This window comes from Canis lupus, chromosome 3, assembly GCF_011100685.1.
Source record: "Canis lupus familiaris isolate Mischka breed German Shepherd chromosome 3, alternate assembly UU_Cfam_GSD_1.0, whole genome shotgun sequence".
Taxonomy (NCBI): domain Eukaryota; kingdom Metazoa; phylum Chordata; class Mammalia; order Carnivora; family Canidae; genus Canis; species Canis lupus.
The window spans coordinates 73,775,860-73,802,478 of record NC_049224.1 but is presented as its reverse complement, the minus strand read 5'-3'; the positions used below and the strand labels follow the sequence as shown (position 1 = coordinate 73,802,478).

Genomic DNA, 26,619 nt, shown 5'->3' with positions numbered 1-26,619 from the left:
AGGTGTTTGACAGGACCATGTACCCCTTGAAACATGGGGGAGAATTATTACTTGCCTCTTCCTAGGTCTGACGTGAGCATCAATCCTTGGCATTCTTTGGGTGCAGCTACATCTGTCAATCTCTGCCTCTATCATCACATGGCTTTCTCCCTCTGTGTCTGTGTTCAAATTTCCCTGTTCTTGTAAGTACATAAGTCATATTAAATTATGGCTATGTTAATGATATCTTAATTATACCTGCAAATATCCTATTTCCAAATAAACCTGTATTCACAAATACCAGGGCTTAGGACTTCCACATATATTTTTGGGGGACACAAACTTATCACATCAACAAAACCAAAACTGTTTCTTGAAAAGGTCAACAAAATTGACATATTTAGCTAGACAGGAAAAAATGAGAAAACATTCAAATTATTAAAATCAGGAATAAAAGAGGAAACATCACTATTAACCCTATAGAAATAAAGTATAAAGGAATACTGCGAACAACAGGATGCCAAAAAACTGGATAACCTAGATGAAAAGCATAAATTCCTAGAAAGACACAAATTATCAAAACTGACTAAAAAAGAAGTCGAAAATCTGATTAGACCTGTAACAAGACATGGAATTTCTAACTAAAAAACAAGTTCACACACACACAAAGCCTAGTAAGACTAATTATCTACTCTATCCAGATAATCCCACTTCTTTCAATTCTTCATATCCTTACTCTATCATTTTACCTTAACTACCTTTTCTGAGACAAACCCAATAGTCTATTAAATAATACCTGCTTTGAGTCTCTTGAAATGCTCTGCCCTGGTTTGCAGGGCAAAGTCTGCACTCTCCTGATTTTCATTTTTCTGGCCTAATTTTATCTCTGTTCTGTAGACTTCCCTTGAAGAGTGGCAAAATATCCCACTCCAAAATAAGCTACTTTGACATAAGGATTATTTTGAGCTAACGGTACCTAAAAAATAGCAGATGCAAAAGACTAATCTTCTTTTCTTCCTGAAAACGGGGATTAAAAACTCCCATGTGAAAGATACCCTCCCTGTACCATAAGAAATGGCATTCTTACCATCAAGGAGACGCTGAAATTGAAGAGTCTATACAAACGGAACTTATTGACATAATTATTTTTTTTTCTCCTCACCATAGTTTATAGTTGCTTTCCCACAGTCGCGTCTCTTTGTTCAGCCAAATATAAAAGCATGCATGCACGCAGGTGTCATTTCTTTGGGTCTTTTCCTTAGGAAAAGGAACACGTATTTGTAGGCTTTTCTTCCTTAATCTGTCTTAGGTTAGTCTAATTCTCAGGCCGAGCTGAAAAACCCTAAGAGGGTAAAATTTTGTCTCCCTTACATTCCCTAAAGCTAGAAAGTCCCATTCACTCCTTTAAATAGTGGATGGCCAATTTCTGAATTTCTACTTCTCTAACCTTTTTCTCTTTCACTCAATCCCCTAGTAATGATATTTTCATTTTAATGGGCAGGTCTTAAAAATAATAATAATAATAATGGGCAGGTCTTGCACCTGAAACTAAACTAACTAAACAAAACCCGACGCCAAGGGAACAGTATCCTCCTTAAGAACGGTAACATCCATCATTAGTTCCTTGAAACCATTTTCTTGAAGCAAATACGATTCCTACCTAATGCTGATAAGAAAAAAGGGTGGGCACTTGGGCAAAAGAAGTACTTTCATAACGAACGAAGCACAAATCTATGGCAGGGCATAATATTTGGGGAAAAGCTGCCAGGTCCGAAGTCTAAACAGAGAAGCAATCAGTGCTCATTTTTCTTGCCCAATTTAGTTGGCCTATTAACGCCTTGAAAAAGACTACTTCTCACATCCTGTGTCTTCTAGCCCAGAAGCCTGGGAAGGAAAGGAGAGAGAGAGATGACGCGCAGGCCCGCCCAAGTCCTCCCTGCGCGTACTCTGCACGAGTATCTGGCCCAAGAGCAAATCCCCGTTCTCGGTTCTTGCAACATTCAGGGCCTTTTCGTTGCCTGGAATCCGGGCGCCCCCGCCCGCCGCCATCGACAACTTCGGCACCGGGAGCAGAAGTTGACGCAGGACGTCCTAAGGGCGTCCCCGGCCTCGTCCAATCAGAGCCCAAGAAGGAAGGGAGGGTGGGCCGGAGCTCCTGACGCACAACCATTTGGGGCCCGCCTCCGCGCGTGTCACGTGACTCCAGTCCACGCCTCCCGTCCGCCCCTGCGGAGGCCCCACGAGGCTCCGCCCCCCCGGGTAGAGCTCCATGATTGGTCACTGCTCGCGCGGTCTCCTGGGTGACGGGAACGCGTTAGCCCTCCTGGAGCTGACTCTCCGCGCCTGCGCACTTTCCGGATCGCGCGGCCGCTCTAGCCTTGAGATGAAGGTAAATAACTTACAAACCCCGGGGCCGGCGCGGCGGGGAAACGCGACCACAGGCGCTGGGCCCGCTGAGCGTCACATTGAGGAGAGGGGGCCTGTGTCCCCCTCCCTCCTCCCGAGGGGGGCTAGGAATGGCGAAGAGAGCTGGGTGACCTGGGGCGGGGGGGGGGGGGCGAAGTTGAAGGAAGGAGGAGGGGAACGCGGAGAGGGGAGGCCTCATTTCTGGGACCGCGAACGGAGTTGAAGCGGGGCGGGCGGAGGGAACCCGGGCACGGCCCGAAAGGAGCAGACCGGGTCGGAAAAGACCCCGAACTACCCACGGCGGGGAGACCGGTATGCTGGGAAGCTCGGCCCCCGCAAGCAGCTGAACCCCTGGCAAGCCGCGCAACCGCTCAGCGTTTAAAAAGAGTGAAGAGCTTCCGAAAGAAGAATGTCAGAGTGTATCGCCGGTGACTAATGTACAAATCACGCAGTGGCTCGTGGATGTAATTCGCGGGGAAATCTGCGCCTGCACACGCGGGTCCTGCTGGAGAGCATCATCCTCTGCACGCACAGTTCCTGCGCTTGGGCTTCGGGCGAACCCCATCCCCGGCCCCTGGGCTACAGCGCCCTCGCCCCCCTGCTTTACCACTGCCTTAGCCCTCCGCCCCGATCTGGCAAAGAAATGGATAGTTCAATTTTAAATTGAAGATTCCTTGTGGCTCTTAGCGTGGAAATTGGAATTGACAGGCTGGTAATCGATCATAACTTCACATTTCTAAAGCCTTTCACGATTTCTGAAGTTGTCAGCACGGAGGAGGCATTCCTCTTGGTTCGCAACTGAAAATTTTGTGCTTGAGGCAACTTAAGCGACTTGTTTTAAGCCCTACAGCTGATCATAAGTTAAAAAGTACAATTCAGACCTTGGTTTTCTGGTGTTGAAGCTAGCGCTTTTTCAGTCTACTGTATATGGAGCACTATACTGTATATGAAGAAAACTAAGATGTACGATCACAGCCAGAAGAGGTCTACCCGGAAGCTAGTCAAATTGAAGTTTAAGGATCCCTCACTTGCAGGAAGGGGTTCCAGGGTCACTTGGTCACAAAGGTCACACCTTTTTTTCCCAAGGTGTTTTCAAGCTCCACGAAACGTGGATGGACTTGTAATTATAATACACTTCTGTTTCCAATAGAGGTGGATTTCATCTCCTTAACATACCAAACGACTAATGATTGGTATTTAATTTTAAAATTATATATATACATTTATTTATATTTTTTAAGACAGAGAGTGAGAACATGGGTGCAAAGGGAGAGGAGGAAAGAATCTCAAGCACTTTCCCAGCCGAGTGCAGGGCTCAATTTCAGGACCCTCAGACCATGATCTGAGCAGAAATCAGGAGCCTGACACCTTGGTATTTAATTTTAAGCATTGAATGAGTTTTGTATGGCCACTCTGATTGTCAAGCCACCTGTAGTAGTATGTGAACTTCATATGCCTAGCTGTGGTCTATGATTTAACCTAATTGTTTATAATTTAACCTAATATTAAAATTAAATTCTCTTATTCAAGCTCTGTATTCGTAATTGTTTTGGATCAGTATTGTTTGATATAAATGTACTGTGAGCGAATGTAATTTAAAATTTTTAGTGGCCATCTTAAAATGTTTTAAAACCAACAGGGATGCATAGGTGGCTCAGGGCAGATCCCAGGATCTTGGGCTTGAGTCCCCCATCAGGCTCCTCCTGGCAGGGAGCCTGCTTCTCCTGCCTATTTCTTGCCTGTCTCTCATGAATAAATACATAAAATCTTTAAAAATAAATAAATAAAATAAACAGGTAAGATTAATTTAAATAATATATTTTATTTTATCCAGTATATTAAAAATATTATCTCAATATGTAATCAACAAAAAATTATCAATGAGATAGTTTACATTTTTCATAGTCCTTGAAATGGGTATCTATTCTATATTTACAACACTTCTAATTTGGACTACCTACATTTCAAGCCCTCAATAAAATCAAGTCCACCTGTGTTTTGTGGCTTTTATATTGGGTACCCCAGTTCTTGACTGTATGAGTGAAAAGAAAGGCTTTTGAGTTGACCATCAGTCAACCACCACCCAGTAGTCAAAGTGAGCACTTAATGATTAAGTAAATATAACTAGTGGGTAAAGGTAGAAAATAATTTTGAATGAAGGACAGTTTGTATTTTTATCATGGTTAAGTTTTTTTTTTTTTTTTTTGAGATTTTATTTGTTTATTCATGAGAGACACACACAGAGAGGCAGAGACACAGGTAGATGGAAAGGGAGAAGTAGGCTCCACACAGGAAGCCCGATGTGGGACTTCATCCCAGGACCCCAGGATCATGCCCTGAACCAAAGGCAGATGCTCAACCGCTGAGCCACCCAGGTGTCCCTCAAAAACATTTTAAACCAAAACTTTATAATAAATGCTTGCCTATGTGTTGAGGTCCATACTTTAACAACCAGATTGTAGAAGTTCGTTGGTTGGTTGGTTGATCTGATTATTTTGTCTGTTACATTGTTGACTTTTTCTGGATAAGCTCTAACAGTAAGCCTTTAACATCTGAATCTTACTGTTTTCATGATCATGTTTGATATCTTTGACCAACCCTTAATTGTATGTTTTGAAAATATAAAAATATTTATCTTTTTAGCGTGTTTTCTCACTGCTAGAGAAGAGTGGGCCTGGCACACCAATACAGTTCACCTGGCAAAAAAAATCAGGAAACTACCTTGCAGTAACAGGGTAAGAAATCAGTGAATGTTTTAAGTAAATTATCCTGACTTCAAATGGTTATATGCCTGCATAACCACACAATTTATTTAGTAGCGGTTCTTGTGTGATGCTTGTATAGTGGGAAGAATAATACATTCACCTGCATGAACATCACAGTTCATAAAATCTTTTCCCTGGTACTAACTTTGTAGATATAAATTATGAAACTGTCCCGAGAGAGCGCTGAAATCATTTGGATGGCAGCTTAAATATTTTTGATATACATTTATAAAAAGAAACACTTAAATTTTAATTTTGTGCTCTCTTTGCTTTTAGAGCTGATCATATTGTGAAAATCTTTGATCGCCATGGTCAAAAAAGAAGTGAAATTAACTTACCTGGGTAAGTACAGAGGTGGATCAGAAACTTTTTCAAGCTTTCTTTCCTAAAAGATAAAAAAGTATTACCTTAAAACTATAATCAAATAGAATTTTACAACTTATATAGAATCTGTATGTCCTCTTTTGCTTTCTTCAATTGCAAAGCAATTTGTTTTTCTGTTTTTTTTTTTAAACATTTATTTACTTATTTTTAGAGAAAGAGCATAAGTGGGAGAGGCAGAAGGAACAGGAGAGAGAATCCAAGACTCTGTGCTCAGCACAGAGCCCAATCTGGGGTTGCATCTCAGGACCCCGACATCACAACCTGAACAAAGACCATTGACTGCACCACCCAGGCACCCCAGGGATTTGATTTTTTTAACACATAAGTTGTTAGTGAAGTGTGTAGACATATAGCATATGAGTTAGAGTTGATATTTATAACCTCCATACGTTCACAGGGAAGCTTTAATGTACAATTACAAATGAATCCAAATGAAAGATTCTTATTTAATTATAAACAAGCCTTATTTTGTGTATAAGCAGAGAAGATAAGCCCATATCACTGTAATATTTCCTCTCATAAATTGTTGGAAAATAATTACTTTCAACATACTTTTTAAACCTTTTTTTTTTTTTTTTTTTTTTTAAAGAGTGTGCATGCCTGCAAGCAGGGTGGCAGGGGACGTGGGGCAGGGCAAGAATCTTAAGCAGACTCCACACTGAGTGAGCCCCAATGTGGGGTTTAATCTCATGACCCTGAGATCATGATCTGAGGTGAAATCAACCGTCTGATGCTTAATTGACTGAGCTACCGAGGTGCCCCTTGACATACCTTTTTAAAGGACAAGGCCTATCAGTTTTCAGTAAATCATTTTAGATTACACAAAACATAAGCATTTTTAAAAAAGATTATTTATTTTAGAGAGAGTGTGTGTGTGAGCACAGGGTTAGAGGGGGAGGAAGAGAGAGTCTCAAGTAGACTGCACCAACATGGGGCTTAATCCCGTGACCCTGAAATCACGAGCTGAAACCTTTTTCTCTCTGTAAATCTTTTTTTTTTTTAATATTTTATTTATTTACATATGAGAGACAGAGAGAGAGAGGCAGAGGGAGAAGCAGGCTTCATGCAGGGAGCCCGACATGGGACTCCTAGGACCCCAGGATCACGCCCTGGGCTGAAGACAGGCGCTAAACCGCTGAGCCACCCAGGGATCCCTCTCTCTGTAAATCTGATATAACCTTTAACACTTGGTCATACAAATTACCTCTTGATTCCAGAATTGATTGCTTTGTAGGGGTTCTTGATGAGTTTGTTTTACCAGAAGGCCAGGTTCTTTATAGGATCTAAGAAAATGTGCTTACAAGGTGTGATTTTATTTAATGTAATATATATAAAAAATATTTAAAATAGAATTTAAAATTTTCCCATCCCCTCAATAATAATAAAAAATTTAACTTAGTGAGGTACCTGGGGTGGCTAACTCAGGTAAGTGTCCAACTCTTGGCTTCAGCTCAGGTCATGATCTCAGAGTCATGGGATCGAGCCTCGCATTGGGCTCCACACTCAGTGCAGAGTCTAAAGATTCTCTCTCTCTCTCTTTGCCCCTCCACCTTCCTGCTTACATGCTCTCTCTCAAAAAAAAAAAAAATTTGTATTATCTAAGCAGTGAATAGTGAGTTGTATTTTCCGCTTTATTTTATTTTATTTTTTTTTTAAAGATTTTATTTATTTATTCATGAGAGACACAGAAAGAGAGAGAGAGAGAGGCAGAGACACAGGCAGAGCGAGAAGCAGGCTCCACGCAGGGAGCCCGACGTGGGACTCGATCCCAGGTCTCCAGGATCACTGGCCAAAGGCAGACGCTAAACCGCCGAGCCACCCAGGCTGCCCGTATTTTCCGCTTTAGAAAGTTTATGACCTATTCAAAATAGATTGAATGGTCTTGTTATAGATTAAAATCACAAATACATATTTAAATTTCTTTCTCCTACTTTAAGAAAACGTATAGTTATATTTTGCTTTCTTTTTTTAAAAGTAACTGTGTTGCTATGGATTGGGATAAAGATGGAGATATCCTAGCAGTGATTGCTGAGAAATCTAGTTGCATTTATCTGTGGGATGCCAACACAAATAAAACCAGCCAATTAGACAGTGGTATGAGGTAAGAATAACTTTTTTATTTTAAATCTTCACTTAGAAATAAGATTGTTTGTAGGTTTGATGCTAACAATACTTACTGCTCTCATTATAAAGATGCGTTTGTGAGTTATTTTCCTATGAAAGTTTATTTTTTTATTGCATATAATCCTATTGATTTTGCCAAATGAATTAGAATAAAATTGTTAAAATTGTAAAATATAAATAGCTTCTTGAAAATTTGCTTTTGGCAGAACAGACTAAAATGTTCAAAGATGAGACAAAACATCTGGAAAAATCTGCAAATAGGATTGGCCTCAGGCATTGCTGGGTCCACTGCTTCTAGTGATGCAGTCAAGACTCTCTCCATCTCTTAGGTCTTCCTTTCTCTCTATTGACTTTATTCTAAGTCAGACTCTCCCCATGGCTGCTGCCAGCTATTGGGTTATATCATTCTTCACAGCAAGTTATGCCAAAGAGAAGAGCATGTCCCCATCACATCCACTCCGTTACTCAAAAGGTCTCTGAGTAGAGTAGTAGGCAGGGCCATGGGATTGAAAATTCCTGTAGGTGAAGAGTGGGATAAAAGTTGAGACACTCCCCAAATGGAAAATATACTGGGTAATAAAAGAAATGACAGGGATCCCTGGGTGGCGCAGCGGTTTGGCGCCTGCCTTTGGCCCAGGGCGCGATCCTGGAGACCCAGGATCGAATCCCACATCGGGCTCCCGGTGGGTGCATGGAGCCTGCTTCTCCCTCTGCCTGTGTCTCTGCCTCTCTCTCTCTCTCTCTCTGTGACTATCATAAATAAATAAAAAAAATAAAAAAAAATAAAAATAAAAAAAAAATAAAAAAATAAAAAAAAAATAAAAAAAAAGAAATGACAGATTTCTGCTAAAATAGAAACTATTATACCATATGGAATAGAAAAATTTATTCACAACTGAAACTTGGCAGTTCAACGTTGAACAAGTTGCTTGCTTTACTTCTTTCTAAACTTCAATTTCTTCAACTATATGGAATGTGAATAATAACTCCCACGTAGTGTCATATGACATGCAGGTAGGCCACACACATACTGCAAGATTAGACTGTATATTTCCAGTTTACTGAGGAATAACAACCCGAAGGAAGTAAGGTGGCCATGAAGAACAGGACCAGAGGTAACTCTAACCCTCCAAATTGACACATGAGGTATGCAATTCACAGATGATATTGTCCACCCATCATAAAGTCTTGCTAGATTTGAGAGCCTTCATTTCTTGCTCTGTCCTTTTATACTTTGGGTATATATCACTTTTTAGAAAGATTTTACATACTATCTGTTCTTCCATTCAAGAGAATATTTATAAATATCAATTAGTGGTTCTTGAACCAAATTAAGCATCAGTGAGAATGCATTCTCATGCAGAGAAAAATGCATAATTAATCTGAGGTGTTTCAGACTGGTATATGTCTGCCTCTGCTGTCTATCTTCCCACAGATCCATTTCCTTACATCATCTCAGAGTTGTTGTGATGTTTAATTGCATGTCATGGCCAGGCATAAAATCAGGAACTGAATGAATAGTATAGATGTTACTGTAATTATCAAGGTAGAACAAATTAAATATTTGTTGATATTAATATTTAATGTCTAAAAGACTTTTGTATATACATAGGTACAGCTACTATTATTTGTCTCTTATTTAAAGGTCAATCTATTACACTAAGATACTTAAACATAATTTTTAATATCAGTTTTTTTAAGTATATTAATTTTGCAAACAAATATCCTTAAAAAATTTAAATTCCATTTGCAAATTTAGTTGGAATTTATTCTTTTGAGCACTTCAGATATCTTAGTACACAAAACATATTCAAATATAATCATTGCAAAACTTACTACAGTGTCACTTAACTATCTTAAATTATTATGTTAACACAACAGATTGAATTTATTAGTTTTTACTAAGTGTATTTTTATAACTTCTTAGAATTATAGTGGTACATCCCCTGATCTTACCTAGGCTTATAGCAATTATGTCCCTGGGGTACAGCAATCTTTCCAGAGAACTAAATACAACATCTCATTTGTGAACCAGTTGATTTCTGGTTGGATCATTGGACATGGTTGCTTCTTCCAAAGGCCCTTCAGACCTAAGTACTAGTCATCCTACTCAGTCTCTTTTCTAATTGATCTTCAGTTTTTATATCAGCAAGACTTTTTTAAGTCTGTGCCTTTCACATAGGTTGCATTTTTTTTTTTTTTTGTAGCCACATGCATTTTCCTAGAATAATATATTCTTTAACTTGGCCAAAAATACATGTAATCACTATATATTGTTCTCATCCGCTAGCATTATTGGGAACTTATGTGTGTCACAATATCTTATTATAATTTGTAGAGCCTTCTAGAGGCCTTATCTCTGAAGAAAAGAAGATGGGGTCTGTTCAGCTGGCTCTTCTTTTGAGGATATTTGGTTACTTGATCTTCTTGGAACATACTGTTTAACTCTTTTTCTAGTTGGTTGTTATGTGACTGTTGGTAATGATAAACTATTGAATGGACTATTGTTACACTATTCTTACTAAATGTAACCACTATTGCTGATCACACTTTGGGCTTCTCATGCAGTTCCTCCTTTCTCTGGTGCTATTTAGCTGGCTCACAAGTCTTTCTATTTGTGTTTTCTGAAAAGCAGACTCCCAAACAGGATTGAGTGCGTGAGATTTATTACAGGAAATACCTGTAAGGAAACATAGAAGGAGCAGGTTAGAAGAGCCATCAGACCACAGTGCATATCTGACCCTTGTAAAGGGGAGAGGGAAGGAAGAAACGTTGGGTAGAAACATCTTATACTGGAGCCCAATTCTAAGAAAGTTCAGGTAGAAAAAAAAAAAAAAAAAAAAAAAGGAAAGTTCAGGTAGGCCTCTGAGGAGACTTTCAGCCAATGTTACCCATCAGTGGAATTCTGTCTCTCAGGAATGGGCCTCAACAGTATCCTTGCCCACTCAGTTACAGTCTGGGAAGCTGTGGGAAGGTATGGCCCCAGCACATCAAAGTAATAGATTCCAGTGGGGGCCTTCATCAGTTACACTTTCCGTAGCTAGAGATCTGAGAGGCATATTCTCATAGCTGTCACGCCTACTTAAGCAGACAGAAAAACAAGCATATTGTTCTTCTAAAAACATATATTTAATAGATGAAACCCAGCAGCCTGGGATATTAGTACTTATTAGAAATAATTTTTCTAACTAAATATTTTATTACATTCACCTATTGTTACAATGAACTTTTTGTATACTTTACATGAATTTTTGTCTTTTAGGTATGAGCATTCTTGAAAGCAGTATTGCTTTATGTAAACAGTGAATGATCTGTCAGTGGTTCTCAAACTTTAGCTGCATCAGAGTGCCTATTAAAACACAGATAGCTGAATGCCACCCCCAGAGTTTCTCATTCAGTAGGCCTGGGGTGGGATCAGAGAACTGGCATTTCTGAAGTTCCCAAGTGATGCTGTTGGTCCTGGGATGGCATTTTCAGAACCACTTTTCTATACCCACTGTGATTTCTTTCCTTGATATATAAAATGAGCTACTCTCTCAGGAGTCCTGATTCCATTTAGTAGGGAATTACATAAAAGTTTAGCCAGTAGGTCTTAGAATGTACTTAAGAACTGATGGTAGGCAAATGTGCTTTCTACCTCTTTCCAAGTGAGCTAATCTTTTTTTTTTTTTTTTTTTTTTAAGATTTTATTTACTCATGAGAGACACACACACACACACAGAGAGATAGGCAGAGGAAGAAACAAGCTCCATGCAGGGAGCCCGATGTGGGACTCGATCCCAGGACTGGGATTAAGCCCTGGGCTGAAGGCAGGCGCTAAACCACTGAGCCACCCAGTGATGCCCCGCTGAGCCACCCAGGGATCCCCCGTGAGCTAATCTTAATAGTGGCAGAGATGGGAAAAACAAGAAGATGTCAATGGAGTAGAAGAACCCTAGGTTCATCTCATCCCATAAATACAACTAGATAACCATCAAATCATCCTAAATAGCCCAGTAATCAACCAGAAGAATAACAGAACAAACTCTACAACTAAAGGGAGAGAAGAAGCCACACTGAAGAAGGTAAGTGTGGAGGCGTGGTCTAGTGGAGAAACAGATCCTGACTGCTGTGGAGGGGAAGGAGTCGTCATCATGGAGAAGAGCAGCAAGCAAGCCTTTGGTTTGGAAAATGGGGCTGAATTTCATGAATTCTCATGACCATTGGTGCTTAAAGCTTGGAGTTTTCAATGTCCGTGGCCTTGGCTAGGATCAATCCTGGAAGGCACTGCTCTACTCCTGGGAAGAAGGCAGGGAAACAACCCTGGGACATACAGCATGAAAACAACATCTGAAGAGAGCCCAGGGCAGAAAGTGGGGAGATTATTTGCTCTTCTTAGAGCATGTTCCTGAAAGATAGTACTCAGAGAGACACCTCTCTGTGAGCCATTTCCCTCTCCCACCCTTCAGCATAAACACAGAGCCATCTATAGAAGCAGTGCAGTGTGGCTACTGGCTGCCTAATTTGCTTATACTAAGCACTCCCTGGCTTTAGCAGAACTGCTTTGCTCAGTCATGCTTACCTCAGTCCCGGTGTGCCCAGCTCCTCCTCCAGACCAGCACAGACCCCTGCCCACACCATGTCTCCCAACCAGAGAGTGCTGCAGAGCCTCAGTTCTAGTGGTTCTATGACAGGTCTCATATCACAAGCAAACCAAAGCACATTTAGTTAAAACTGACCACATTCAGGTCAGTGACCAACACTGTATACAGCAGACAAGAAGAGCCTCTGCAGATGACTGGCCTGAGGGATAGAGTAGCCAAAACACAATAGCAGAGGGTACAGAATGTACATTGAGGGCATTCCCTAAAGCTCCAGGCCCTGGGCACTACATCTATTTTATAAAGTCATTATGTTCAGGAGCAGGAGATATAACTGGATTTTCTAACACAAAAAAAGAAAGCAGAGACTTAGAAAAAAATGAGAAGACAGAGGAATTTATCCCAAATAAAAGAACAAAATAAGACCACACCCAGAGATCTAAGTGAAGTAGATATAAGTGACATGCCTGATGGAGATTTTAAGCAACAATTATAAGGATACTCACTGTGCTTGGGAGGACACCAGTGAGACACTACCACAAAGATAAAAGAGTTAAAAAAGAACCAGAGATGAAGAGTGCAATAAATGAGGTCAGAAACACACTTGATGCAATGAACAGCAGGCTGGAAGACCCAGAGGAACAAATTAATGACCTAGAAGACAAAGTAATGGAAAGCAATAAAGCTGAACCAAAAAAAAAGATGAATTCTGCAACATGAGAATAAACATAGGGAACTCAGTCAAATGTAATAATATTCCCATTATAGAAATCCCAGAAGAAGAAAAGAAAGAAAAGGGGGCAGAAAATTTATTTGAGGAAATAGTAGCTAAAAACTTTCTTAACCTGGAGAAGGAAACAGACATCCAGATCCAGGAGGCACAAAGAACTCCTAACAAAATCAACAAAACAGACCCACGCCAAGATATATTGTAATTATGCTTGCAAAATACAGTAGTAAAGAAAAAATTTTCAAAGCAGTAAGACAGAAGTAGTCACTAACTTACAAGGGAGAACCCATAAGGCTAGCAGGAGATTTTTTTCAACAGAAATTTGGCAAGCCAGAAGGGAGTGGCATGATATCTTCAAAGTACTGAATAGGAAAACTCTGCAGTCAAGAATATTCTATCTAGCAAGGCTAGCATTCAGAATAGAAAGAGAAAAAAATTTCCCAAACAAAACTAAAGGAGTTCATGACCACTAAAAGAGCGCTGCAAGAAATATTAAAAAGGACTCTTTGAATGCAAAAGAGAAACCAAAAATGACAATATAAAGGCAGGAAGCACAATTTTACAGAATATTTCTGTAAAAAAATTCAGTCAAGGAACTTATACAAAAAATGGATATAAAATATAACATGTATCTAAAACATGGGAAGGAGAGGAGAAAAGAATGAGTTCAAAATTAATCAACCATCAACTTAGTATAGACTGCTATTTGCTAAAGAGGTTATATACAAACTTAAGGGGAACAATATATCAAACAACACTAATAAACATGCAACAAATAAAGAGAAAGAAATCCAAATTTATCACTAAAGAAAATCAAACCATGAAAGAGAGAAAGACAAGAAAGGGTCAGAGAAAATCTCCAGGAACAACCACAAAACAAGTAATAAAATGGCAATATATACATATCTATCAGTAATTACTTTGAATGTAAATGGACTAAATCAAAAGAATAGACCGTTAGAATGGATTAAAAAAGCAAGACCTGTCTATATGCCGCCTAAAGGAGATTCATTTTAGATCTGAAGACACCTGCAGATTGAAAATGAGGGGGATAGAGAAACAACATGCAAATGGATGTTGAAAGGAAGCTAGAGTAGCAATATTTATATGGGACAAACTAGACTTTTAGACTTTAATACGAAGACTGAAACAAGACAAAGAAGGACACTATATAATAAAGGAGACAAGAAGGTGTAACAATTCTAAATTGCATAAGGGAAATAAGCCAGTGAAAGACAGATTATAAATTTTATAAATGAAATAAGTCAGCCAGTGAAAGACATGATTTTAGTCTTATGTGGAATTTAAGAAACAAGACAAGCAAAGGAAGAAAAAGAGAGAGAGAGACAAACCAAGAAACAGACTCCTAACTATAGAGAATAAACAGATGGTTACCAGAGGGGAGGTGATGGCAGTGGCGGTGGAGGTTAGGTGAGATAGGTGATGGGGATTATGGAGTGCAGTTGCTGTGATGAGCACCGAGTGTTGTATAGAAGTGTTGAATCACTATATTGCACACCTAAGACTAATATTATACTGTATGTTAACTAATTGGGATTTAAATAAGAATTTTAAAAAGTGACAGAGTTGGAAAAGATATGTCCTACTTAAGGTGGTGAATTCCCAATGATTTTTACAATTTAATATGTTATAGGACCCTACTTTTAAATTTTTTCAAATTTTTTTAAGGGAAGGAGGCTGAGGAAGAGAATCTTAAGAGGTTCCATACCCACTGTGGAGCCTGATGCAGGGCTCAATCTCACAACCCTGAGATCATGACCTGAGCCAGAATCAAGAGTCAGATGCTTAGCCATTTAAGCCACCCAGGCACCCAGACTCCACTTTTTTTTTTTTTAAAGCACGTGATGTTAAAAAATAAAAAAATAAAGCATGTGATGTTAATCATCCATTAACATTTTTCCACATTTACAACTGTCATTAGACTAAACTACCTCATCATGAGTCATTTTATGAAATTTGAGGTTCCATCATGACTGAAGTGGAGCTTGTATTCATTATATATGTATCTTAGGTCTAACTGACCATAAGATCATCTTAAAGCATCTCCAGAATGTCTTTAGCACTTAGTCTTTGCCTAAAGCATTAAGTTGTTATTTTGTTCTATAACTTCTAAGTAGATATTAAAATTATTCATGAAATGCTTTTTTAAAGAACTCTTTGGATATTATGATTGTGAATCTTTTAGTGATTTATATCTTAATGTTACAGGGATCAAATGTCTTTTCTTCTTTGGTCAAAAATTGGAAGTGTCCTGGCTGTTGGAACTGTTAAAGGAAATTTGCTTATTTATAATCGTCAGACATCTCGAAAGATTCCTGTGCTGGGTAGGTTATACCTGGAAACACTGCTAAATACTTAAGATGCTTTAGATAGATGTCATGTTTTACTGCCTCAGATTTTTTTTTTTAAGGAAGGCGATATTTGCATTTGTGTCCTGGAAGTCAGAAGCCCCTTCGCACTTCCTTTTTTTTTTTTTTTTTTTTTAAAGACTTTATTTATTTATTCATGAGAGAGACAGACAGAGAGAGGCAGAGACACAGGGAGAGGGAGAAGCAGGCTCCATGCAGGGAGCCTGATGTGGAACTCGATCCCAGAACCCCGGGATCATGCCCTGAGCATGAAGGCAGGTGCTAAACCACTGAGCCACCCTGGCATCCCAGATATTTCTGACACTGCAAGGGAAATTATGTTGTAATAAAGCTCCCCTGGTCAAGCCATATATCTAGCTAACCTACAAGATCCCTCTTCACTGTCTACTAAGAATTATCCAGGCTACATAGAATGGCTGCTCTAATGGCCGCTTGTGCCTTTGGACACCAGGACATTAATAGCATGGCTTCCATTTGTCCCTTTCTCACCTAGATTGTACCTGTGGACATGGAATAGCTTGGTGTTTATCAATACCTTAGTAGATGGACTGAAACATTTGTGACTGTTTGGTCCAAATATATTAGATTCTTAATTCTGACCTCTTACTCTCTCCAAACACCAATTTAGTCTAGGTGTGCACTGTGAGTTACATTTGCCTCAGAGTATATGACTAGAGAAGGTTTTGTTCCTTGTTTGACCTTGGTTCAGGTTCTTTGATTCCCCCAATCTCTGGTCACTTAGCATCTGTCCTCTGAATGAATACCCAAGAAGAAGCAGATGAATTCTTCTCAATGATTAGAACATCATGCTGGTGAATGGTAAAACTAGTAGGCTTAATTATACCCAGGTGGCCAGAAAAATTATCATTTATTGCTAAGGAAGGAATTAAACTCTGCAGAGAAGAGTGCCCACAGAATACTTGAGAAAGTGTCTATCAACTAAGGACACTTAATTATTTCCGTTTTTCTCACATTTATGTCTATCTTTAATATCAGTGGTTTTGGTGCTCCAGCTGAAAGGTAATGCCATTGATCCTATAAAACTAAAGATATTTTGAGTTACAAAAATCAATGTAAATTGACCATTTGACTTCAGTTAGGCAATTTTTTGTATCCCACTTCATCTGTAAGAATACCCTACCAGCTAACTTAAGGCCCCAGAAATTTTGACACTTGACATATGAGAAAATAAGTTGTCAAAGCATGATTATTTCATGTCAGGTATTTATTACATATATGTGATTTTATATGTGATCTTTGTATTTAATATAAATATTGAGTCTGTTCTCAGTCATTTATTGTGTAAAATGGGCCTGAGGAGATTCAGGCTGATTATGTATCTTAGGTCCTTTGGCTAAATACATACTGCCTCTCTTGGAGTTGGTTATGATTTGTGGCTCTACTTTTTTTCGCTTTTAAATAACTCACTTTCCTAGATCCAAGCTTTTCCACTCTAGATAGCCACTACAGGGGATCCCTGGGTGGCGCAGCGGTTTGGCGCCTGCCTTTGGCCCAGGGCGCGATTCTGGAGACCCGGGATCGAATCCCACGTCGGGCTCCCGGTGCATGGAGCCTGCTTCTCCCTCTGCCTGTGTCTCTGCCTCTCTCTCTCTCTCTCTCTGTGTGACTATCATAAATAATAAGTAAAATTAAAAAAAAAAAAAAAAAGATTTAGATAGCCACTACATGGTAGCATGGTCTGCCAGCATTTCACAATAACTAAAATCTGTTAATCTTGTTACATCTTGTACTCATTTATTTCCTTCAGCTAGACCAGATACAGGCAGTTCTCATGTTGCATGGTTCTTGTATACATGAAATTCATTTACTGTGGTTTAATTAAATATTGCCAGCCTCCCAGTAACATGATTCAAACTTCAGTTACCAGAATATATTAATTGTGAATTAATATTATGTCAATAAGTCAGTACATGTGAAGTGCCCAGAACACTGTAAGGAGGCATACAAAACAGGTTAACTGTTCTTGATGTTAAGTTTAACCTGAGTTCTGAGCTCTGGAAGCCAAGAGGCCATCATCTATACAGGAGGAAGAAAGAAGAGCTTTTCTTCTCCCTTTCTGGGGTATAGAAAGAAGTCTGTCTTTGACATTTCCCACCTCTCTTCATGCATTCTTTTTCTTTCCTGATGCCCATCTCTTTGGGCCCAATTGCAATGTACCACACAAGTCCCTTAATCTATGATCATTAAACTCTCCTATATCTCAGTGTCTTCTCTGAATGATCCCTTCTCTTTTGTGCCCTCATCTCCTGATTTGAAATGCCATTTATATCCTGACCAGTCTTATATTTGTCTCTTCCTATCCCTAGGCTCATGTATCCAACTGCTTATTCAACATCTCTGATGAGATGTCTAGTAAACACTTTAAATTTAATAATTTAATATCTCTAAAACCCTTTTGACCCACAGCTGTCCCCCCTCACCACTGATGACATCCCATCCTTTTAGATCTTCAGGCTAAAACCTTAACATCATCCTTGACTCTCCTCTTTCTCATACCTTCTGCATCTAATTTGCCAGAAAATCTTGTAGGCTCTTCAAATATTTCTGGAATCCAGCCTGTTCTCAACACCTCTCATGTTACCACTATGTGTGAGCCTCAGACATCTTCCACGTGAATTTCTGCAATCTCTGAACTGGTTTCCCTGCTTCAGCTCTTTCCACATTATACAATATTCTCAGCCTAGGTACCAGTGAGCTTTCTGCTCAGAAGTTTCCAATGGCTCTCCATAAGCCAGAGGTTTTACAATGGCCATCCAACACCTGCATGATTTGGCCCTTGCAAACTCCCTGATTTCATCTCATATTCCTCTCTTTTTACTTCCTCTGCTCCAGTTACACTATCCTTTTTGCTGAGCCTCTAACACACCAGACACTCTCCTGCCTCAGGCTCTACTCACTTAATAACTACTTATTTATAACTTCCTTCCTGCATAGGTACTGTATTAAGTTCTGTCAGGGGTAGGAAGAATAAAATGAGTGTGGTCTCTGCTCTCAAAAGTAGCTAAAATAGCTAAACTCTTATAGTACTTTATATATGCCTGGCACTCTTCTAAGTGCTTGAACTCATTTGACCTTCAACTCTATGAGACAGGCCCTAAGTATTATCCCCAATTTATGGATATGTGACTAAGGAATAGAAATGTTAGGTAGCTTACCCAGTGTTTTACAGTAAGTGGTGGAGCCAAGATTCAAATCCAGGCAGTCCGGCTCCAGAATATGTATACTTAACCATTCTACATCTCATTGTAGAATTAATCTTGAGACTCAAGGATTTATCTATCCTAGGACCTTCAACAAATGTACACAGTATATGATTTCCCCCACCCAAAAAATTCAGTTTTTGCACTGGCTAGGTTCCTCAATGAAAAAGTTTCCTGACACTCACTGGTTCCATCTAATATCATTGACTGGTTAAGTGACTCAGTTCTCAACACAAGTCTCACTAGGATACATTCAGATTTGGAGCTCAGCATTATCAGAAGTCATATGTGCTCTAGTTTTACATGAATATCCAAAACTTTGAATGTTGAATCTGTTTATACCAAGGGTCTACCATACTGTGAAGCTGAGTATAGTAAAGATAACTCAAGTGCCTTGGGATTTACTTCTCTTGAGACATTATTGTTATAGGTTTGGTTGTATGGTAAATAAACTTGTCAAGGAGTGGAGGAGTATCTTTTCGTGTTAGGGCCTATGCTCCTATCCACATAATATTGAAAAGCAGTATTGCTCTTAAATAGAGTTAGAATTTGATTTAGAATTTGGTAATAAACTTTTATATAAGGTTGCTTAGACATCGACTGCTTTGATGAGATTTAATATTCCTTGTCTGTTTAATATCCAAGACATATTACTTAGACTTTCAGATTGATATCACAGATCTTTTATTTATTTATTTATTTTTTGAGAAACCCATGTGTCTATACACAAATCATCTCTTTTTCAGGAAAACATACTAAGAGAATCACATGTGGATGTTGGAATGCAGAAAATCTGCTTGCTTTAGGTGGTGAAGATAAAATGATTACAGTTAGCAATCAGGAAGGTGACACGATAAGACAGGTAATACAATAACATCTTTGGTATGATATATTCAAAATTTTTCCTGAAATAAAGTTTGTCTAACAATCTATGAAATTTTAAAATCCCTATGTGAGATACATATGCAATAACTTCATATTCTAAACAACAAAAGCTGTTCTTTTTTATGTATTAGAACACTTTTCTTTCATTGGAGTCCTTTACCCAAATATCTTCCTTTGTACATTTTCTGTTACCTAGAATTAACATGGACTACCAGCTCTATGGTTATAGGCTGTATGTTTGTGAGATAGCTTTTATTTTATATATATAATATAAATGTTAATAACTGGACTCAGTCTGGTCTGCCTGATTCTTTTTTTTTATATATATATTTATTCATGAGAGACACAGAGAGGCAGAGACATAGGCAGAGGAAGAAGCAGGCTCCGTGCAGGGAGCCCAACGTGGGACTTGATCCCAGACCAGGATCATGCCCTGAGCTGAAAGCAGACGCTCAACTGCTGAGCCACTCATATTTCCCATGATCTGCCTGATTCTAAAGCCCATACATTTAACTGATATGTTAAATTGCTTCCAAACTAACCATAATTTAATTTTAGGATGAAGTTTACTACTGTTCAAATTTCCCAATTGATTAGATCTTCAGTGGCTCCTCCTTAAGGAAATTTGTATTACTTATAGTTACTACATAATCTCACCAGTGGGTAAATTTTACTTTGGACTACCTGGCTTATGATTTAGTATTTCTGGGGCAATATTAACTAGCAAGTTCTTTGAATACCCTCTAGGTATATGGCACTGTGCTATGCATTTTAGAAGAAATATGAAATATGGTCCTATATTAGTTCTCTATTGGTTCGTAACAAATTACCCCCAAACGTAGCAGTTTCCAAACAATATACATTTATTGTTTTATAGTTTTTGTGGATGAGGAATGCAGGTGCATTCCTAGCTGCATTAAGATCTCAAGGCTGGGATCCCTGGGTGGCGCAGCGGTTTGGCGCCTGCCTTTGGCCCAGGGCGCGATCCTGGAGACCCGGGATCAAATCCCACGTCGGGCTCCCGGTGCATGGAGCCTGCTTCTCCCTCTGCCTGTGTCTCTGCGCCTGTCTCTCTCTCTCTGTGACTATCATAAATAAATAAAAATTTAAAAAAAAATTAAAAAAAAAAATCTCAAGGCTGCATTTTATTGGTCAAGGTTGGAGTCTCATCTGAAGGCTTGACTGGGAAAAAAATCCGTTTCCAAGCTCAATCACATGGTCATTGACAAGAGTTCAATTCCTTACAGGTTATGGTTTAAGGTCTCAGTTCCTCTCTGGCCATTGATTAGAAGCCTGCCTAATTTCCATGCCACATGGATCTCTCCATAGAGTGTCTCACAATATAGCAGGTGGTAAGAGAATGAGAGCAGCTATTTAAAACTTAAGCCACAATCTCTTAACAAATAACTTGATCTCAAAATTATTTTTGCTATATTTTGTTATGTAGAGATGAGTCCCTAGGTCCAGCCCACACTCAGAGAGGTGTAGAGATGGGGATTATAGAAAGAAACCAGGATCACTGCGGATCATCTTAGAAGCTGCTGACCATAGGCCCTTACTCTAAGAAGATACAAACAAATCATGCTAAAACACACACAGTCTTATATGATTGCCATATTTTGTGGTATAGTTTACAAGTTCTATAATATTTGAGATGGAGGAGATCAATGAAAGTTGGATTGTGAATCTTTAAAAGACAGATGATCTGAATTAGTCAAGGTATAGGATAAATTGTAACAGTTCCAGACTTACAGGGGATCTAAGATATGGTAGTTTGGGTGTTTTTTCCCTCTTTCTCTTTCTTAGGTAACAGAGACAGGTAGGCAAATCATCTGTGCATCTTTTCTTTCACAGGGCGCTATACACAGTCTCAGGTTTTCCTCCATCTTCTTATTGCTCTGCCATTTACAATGATGTTTTGTCTTCATCTGCATAATTACCCACACCACATCTGCATTTCCGCTCCAGAGAAGGGAGAAAGAGAAGTGGAGTGCAGGAAATATTTAAAGGACCTAGTCTGGAAGATGCATTTTATTATTTCCATTCATATCACTAGAACCTACTCATATAGTCACACCCCACTGCTGCCAGTGAAGCTGCAAATTTAGTCTCTGTAGGTAATCATGTGCTGTGCTGGAACTTGTTTTAGTGGAAACCATAAGACATTTAACAGCCTGTCATTTAACCCAAACAAAAGAGCATGGACAGAGATATGAGGAGAAACTTCTACCTTGTTCATGGCTTGTTCAAGATTGGCTTGACTGAAGATAGGGGCTTTCAGCATTTATAGAAAATAAGGCTGGTTGGTTGTTTCCTGTACTTGGAAAGCTCCAAAAGTGAGGCAGAAGTAACTCAACCGTGTTGAGTAGAACCATAGCACAATTAAACTGGTTTCTAAGATTAATTAATGTAGAAACCTAAAATTTTCTGGAAACCTAAAATTTTGATCATTCTATTTTGGTGCCATTTTGAATTAGAATGGTAGATATACAAGTCCAAATGCTTTAGCTCCCCATTCATTCTTATATATCCATATCAGACATCATCAGTAGATGTTGGCATTTTTTTTCCTCCTCAAGACATGGCCTTACAATATTTTGCTATATAACATCCCAGGAAATCACTACATTCAGCTATTATTTACATACAAGATAGCTATTTACCTTTTTTGATCTCTAAGAAGTATGCTTCTAGAATTAGACATACTATTTAAGTTGTCATGCAGTAAGCAAAGCATACGTTAAAAGTATTGCTTTATTTGGTGTTGTCTCTGAACTGCTTTGACTTTACTATTCTACAGATCACTCCATTGTTACTTGTGTGAATTTATTTTGATTCTACTAAGGAATTGTCTTATTTCTTAAATCTGAAGATTGCTTTCTTTTATCGATACTGGAAAATTCTGTCATCTCTTTCAGTATTAGTCTCTTGCCCTTTCTATTCTGTCCTGGAGTATCTGTTAGACATACATTGGACCTTCTCTCTCTCTTTCTCTCTCTCTAAGATTTTATTTATTTATTTGAGAGAGAGCAGGGGGAGGATCAGAGAGAGAGGGACAAGCAGACTGCACTGAGTGGGGAGCCCAACATGGGGCTCAATCTCATGACCCTGAGATTATGACTCTGAGATCATGACTTGAGCCAAAACCAAGAGTCAGATGTTTTACCAACTGAGCCACCCAAGCACCCCTCTTTGTCTCTCTTTCCTCTCTTTCATAATATCTATCTTTTTGTTACACTGTGCAACCTTGTGGATAATTTACCTAATCAATGTATTTACTCTTTCTACAAATTTGTCTGGTCTTCTATCTTTTTGAGTTTTTTTTTTATTTTAATGATTCTACTTTTTGTTTTTAGGAAGTATTTTAGGGCAAAATAGGCAAACAGGGTTAAAAAGTCCAATTATGAAATAAATAAGTATTGAGGGTATAATATACAGGATAAGGAATATAGTCAGTAACATTATAATAATTTTGTATAGTGAGATAGTAACTAGACTTACCATGGGGATCATTTTGTGATGTATATAAATACTGAATCAGTATGATGTACCCCTAGAGCTAATAGGATATCGTATGTCAAGTATACAGTTTATCCCTCAACAACGTTGGTTTCAACTGTGTAGATTTACTCACATGCAGATATATTTTGGTAAATACAGCACTGTAAATATATTTTCTCTTAAGATTTGCTTAATAATATTTTCTCTAGATTACTGTAAGAATACAGTATTTGATATACATAACATACAAAACATGTATGAGTTGAGTGTTCGTTATTAGTAAGGCTTCCAGTCAACAGTAGGCTATTAGTAGTTAAATATGGGGGGAGTCAACATTATATTTGAATTTTCAACTGTGCAGTGGCTTAGGTCCCCTAACCCACACATCGTTCAAGCGTCATCTGTCTTTAAATTAATAAAGAAAAGTACTTTGTAGTTTCCTAAAAAATCTGCCTGGACTTTTTTTTTAAGTCTATTGTCATACTTATGAGTCCTTTTGTGTTTTCAGTCATTTTTAAAGTTTTATTATGATCTCGGTGATAATTCTGTTATTTTTAGATCCACTAACTTTTGTTCTTGATGCATTATTTCTTGTGACATTTCTGATTTTGAATTGTGAGCTCATCTTTCAGCAGGGCTTGTATGTGGAAATTTTTTGGAGCTTTGGAAAAGGCTTTGGATCTGTTTTTGATAAACATTCCAAGGAGTTTCTAGACCACTCAAAGTATAAATTTGGACTTCAGAGCCTAAGCAAGAGAGGATGGGAGAGTCTTTTATTTGAAAAGAACTTTTTCAGCTTTTTTTTTTTTTCTGACCAAAGCTCAGCCAGACTCAAATGAGCTTCTTTATTGTCTCCTTACCAACTGCTCTGGATTACACAGCATCAGTTTCTACACATACTTTGGTTATGGTTTAATCTTTGTTTATTGTCCCTGGAAATTTTCCTTACCTTTTTTCAATCTTATCTATTTAATAAGACATGTGTTCTGTTTCATCCAGAATTTCTAGATGTTTGTAACAGTGGGATTTTTAGGTATAACAAGTGAAAGCAAGTTACTGGTTTTATTAATATTAGGAATGAATTTAAGTGTTGTGCTTGTTCATAATGATAATATTTCTATCCCTACAGACAGCAGTGAGATCAGAGCCTAGTAACATGCAGTTTTCCATGATGAAGACTGATGATCGAATGTCTGCTGCTGAAAGCACAGTAAGAATTCTAAGTCAAATCCATATTCGTTATTTTGATAATTTTGTAGATTATACTTTCTCCTTTTCTAGGATGGTTCAGAATGTATAGTGATAAATTATTATCTGTCATTTATTAAATTAGTATTAGACTCCAGTGTCTCAGGCATATGTTACTTTTGCTGCCCTGGCAGCAGCTAGCTACCTGGTATCACAGCAAATGAGGAAACCTTCCTATTACATTTGGTATTGTTCTTCTCATTCTTGTGGTACTAAAAACAGTGAGGGTCCCTTTATAAACAGAAATTTTGATTTGTATATGATTTTTTATTTTCACTCAATTGGAGGTGGTAACCAGAGCTCTAGAAATTGTAGCTTTTATTTTCTTAATACCTTAGATGCATTTTACCTGCCACATTTTATTGTTCTAAAATCCAGATGATTTTTATAATTAATACAAATATGAAATGAAATAATGTTTCTATTTCTTAAAAAGCTGTTATTAACTTGATATAGTGACTTAATTGAAAGAGTCAAGGAAATATATCAAAGTATTTCTCTTATATAAATCCATCCTTCTTAATGAGCTCAAATAAGTAATATACTCTTTTCTCTCCCTCACATGGTTATACCTTCCATTGAGAACTACAGTTAAGTATTGGCTTGCATGAGTAATAGAGGGACACTATCTAGCCACGTTGACCAATGATCTGCAGATGATGGAAATAATGATCCAAAAAACCAAGCTCATTTATCCACACAGTATGGACTGTAATCCCCAATGGTTCAAAATCAGAATGACTTCTTAAGAGGGAAGACCCTTTGTACTCTATGAATTCAATTTCAGTGGAATTATGTCAGACTTCCAGCCCAGTACTGCACAGTACTCTAATGAGAGGTATAGAGGATTTTAAAAAGTTAATCCATCTAGCTATTTTAGTGTCTTCTCAAAGGCTGTGTTGGATACGTGTAAAGCCAAGGACCCTTCTCAGACTGTATATTAGTACAATATATTTTTTAAAGTCACATTGTTATCTTATTAATTATAATGTTTAATGTAAACTTGGCTTACTGTTTTCATAAATGAGGTTCAGCTATTTGAATTTGCTTATTGGTCTTCATGAAGTACTGAATAATTCATTTCACAATCTCTTAATCTTTTCTGGCAGATCAGTGTAGTGGTTGGCAAGAAAACTTTGTTTCTTTATAATCTGAATGAACCAGATAACCCAATTGATCTGGAATTTCAGCAGCATTATGGGAACATTGTCTCCTATAGCTGGTATGTGCAAGAAGCTCATTACCAAAAGATATCCATGTGTTTTTCCTTACTAATTATATCTAATTTTTGCCCATAGCATTTTCACTTCTCTATGTAACATTTTCTGGATCATAGACTATGATTTAATATGTGAAACTACCTAACATATTATCTGGCCCTCAACAAATTGTATTCTATAGTTCCTTAGTTTTAATGTACTTGCTAACTTATTGTATTGCCAATGATAGTTAACCATCCATTTACCATATTATTGCCTTTGCTGCTATAGGTATGGTGATGGCTACATCATGATTGGTTTTTCACGTGGAATTTTTGTGGTCCTCTCCACTTATATTCGAGAGATTGGCCAAGAGGTATTTCAGGCTCGTGACCACAAAGATCGTCTAACCAGTATTGCAGTATCACAGACCCTTAGTAAAGCTGCTACATGTGGTGATAATTGGTAAGTTATATTCAAAAATCTCAGAAAATGTTATGTAAGGAATATTTAAGAGATTCAACAAGACTTTGATAGCTAGTATGAATCTGTCAGCGATACTCTCCTGCACTTTTAAAACATTTTTGCAATTGAAAATTCCTAAGACTCCTGCTGTAACACATAGGGCAAAACTTAAAATGCTAAATGTATACTAACTACAAAACCTAAAATGGAGAATGCTTGAAAATCAATCTTAAAATAGGTACTTCCAAATAATATGGTGTCAGCACACTCCACCCCGTCTCTCTCACTGAATACAATGATAAAACCTGGGCAGAATGTATGGAGCAGTTATTTAAGGACTCTGAAAAGTGAATAGTAGGCAGAATAAAGAAGAAGAAGAGCAGAATTTGAAGTATCACTGAACCAGTGAGGAGTCTCCTACTTGTCTTCTACTCTCTCAAGATTCAAGACAGCCAAAATCTGGAAGTGAACACCAAAGCATAAATGAGAGAGCTCTGAGAGAAACCCTGTAGTTCTGGCTCAAGTTGCAGGAAAGAGAACTCCTAACACTTAGTTGGGGAAATCTCCCAGTTTCCTTTCTTTTTCTTTCTTTGTTCTTTCATGCCCCAGCCACCAAGCAACCTCATCATGGCAGTGGCAGCAACAACAATGGCAGGAAGGACCTACAGACACCTACTCTGACACAGAGTAACCTTCCTTAAAGGATCTATGGCCCCAGGAATGGGGGCAAACTCTGTTGCTT

At 38.3% G+C, this 26,619-nt stretch overlaps 1 protein-coding gene across 11 annotated transcripts in view; it reads left to right on the top strand.

Annotated features, from left to right (window-relative positions):
- Positions 1–2,231: 2,231 nt before the first annotated feature.
- Positions 2,232–26,619, top strand: part of WDR19 (WD repeat domain 19) — a 157,065-nt gene continuing 132,677 nt past the window's right edge. For all 11 annotated transcript variants that reach the window (XR_005357286.1, XR_005357287.1, XR_005357283.1 and 8 more), the window contains exons 1-9: positions 2,232–2,368; positions 5,029–5,120; positions 5,427–5,492; positions 7,510–7,635; positions 15,198–15,313; positions 19,326–19,441; positions 24,095–24,175; positions 25,323–25,435; positions 25,704–25,877. Coding sequence is in view for 5 of the 11 variants with exons in the window: in XM_038533468.1 (XP_038389396.1) it covers positions 2,249–2,368; positions 5,029–5,120; positions 5,427–5,492; positions 7,510–7,635; positions 15,198–15,313; positions 19,326–19,441; positions 24,095–24,175; positions 25,323–25,435; positions 25,704–25,877 (1,004 nt within the window). In the remaining 6 variants the exon portion in view is untranslated. The remainder of the gene's footprint in view (positions 2,369–5,028; positions 5,121–5,426; positions 5,493–7,509; positions 7,636–15,197; positions 15,314–19,325; positions 19,442–24,094; positions 24,176–25,322; positions 25,436–25,703; positions 25,878–26,619) is intronic.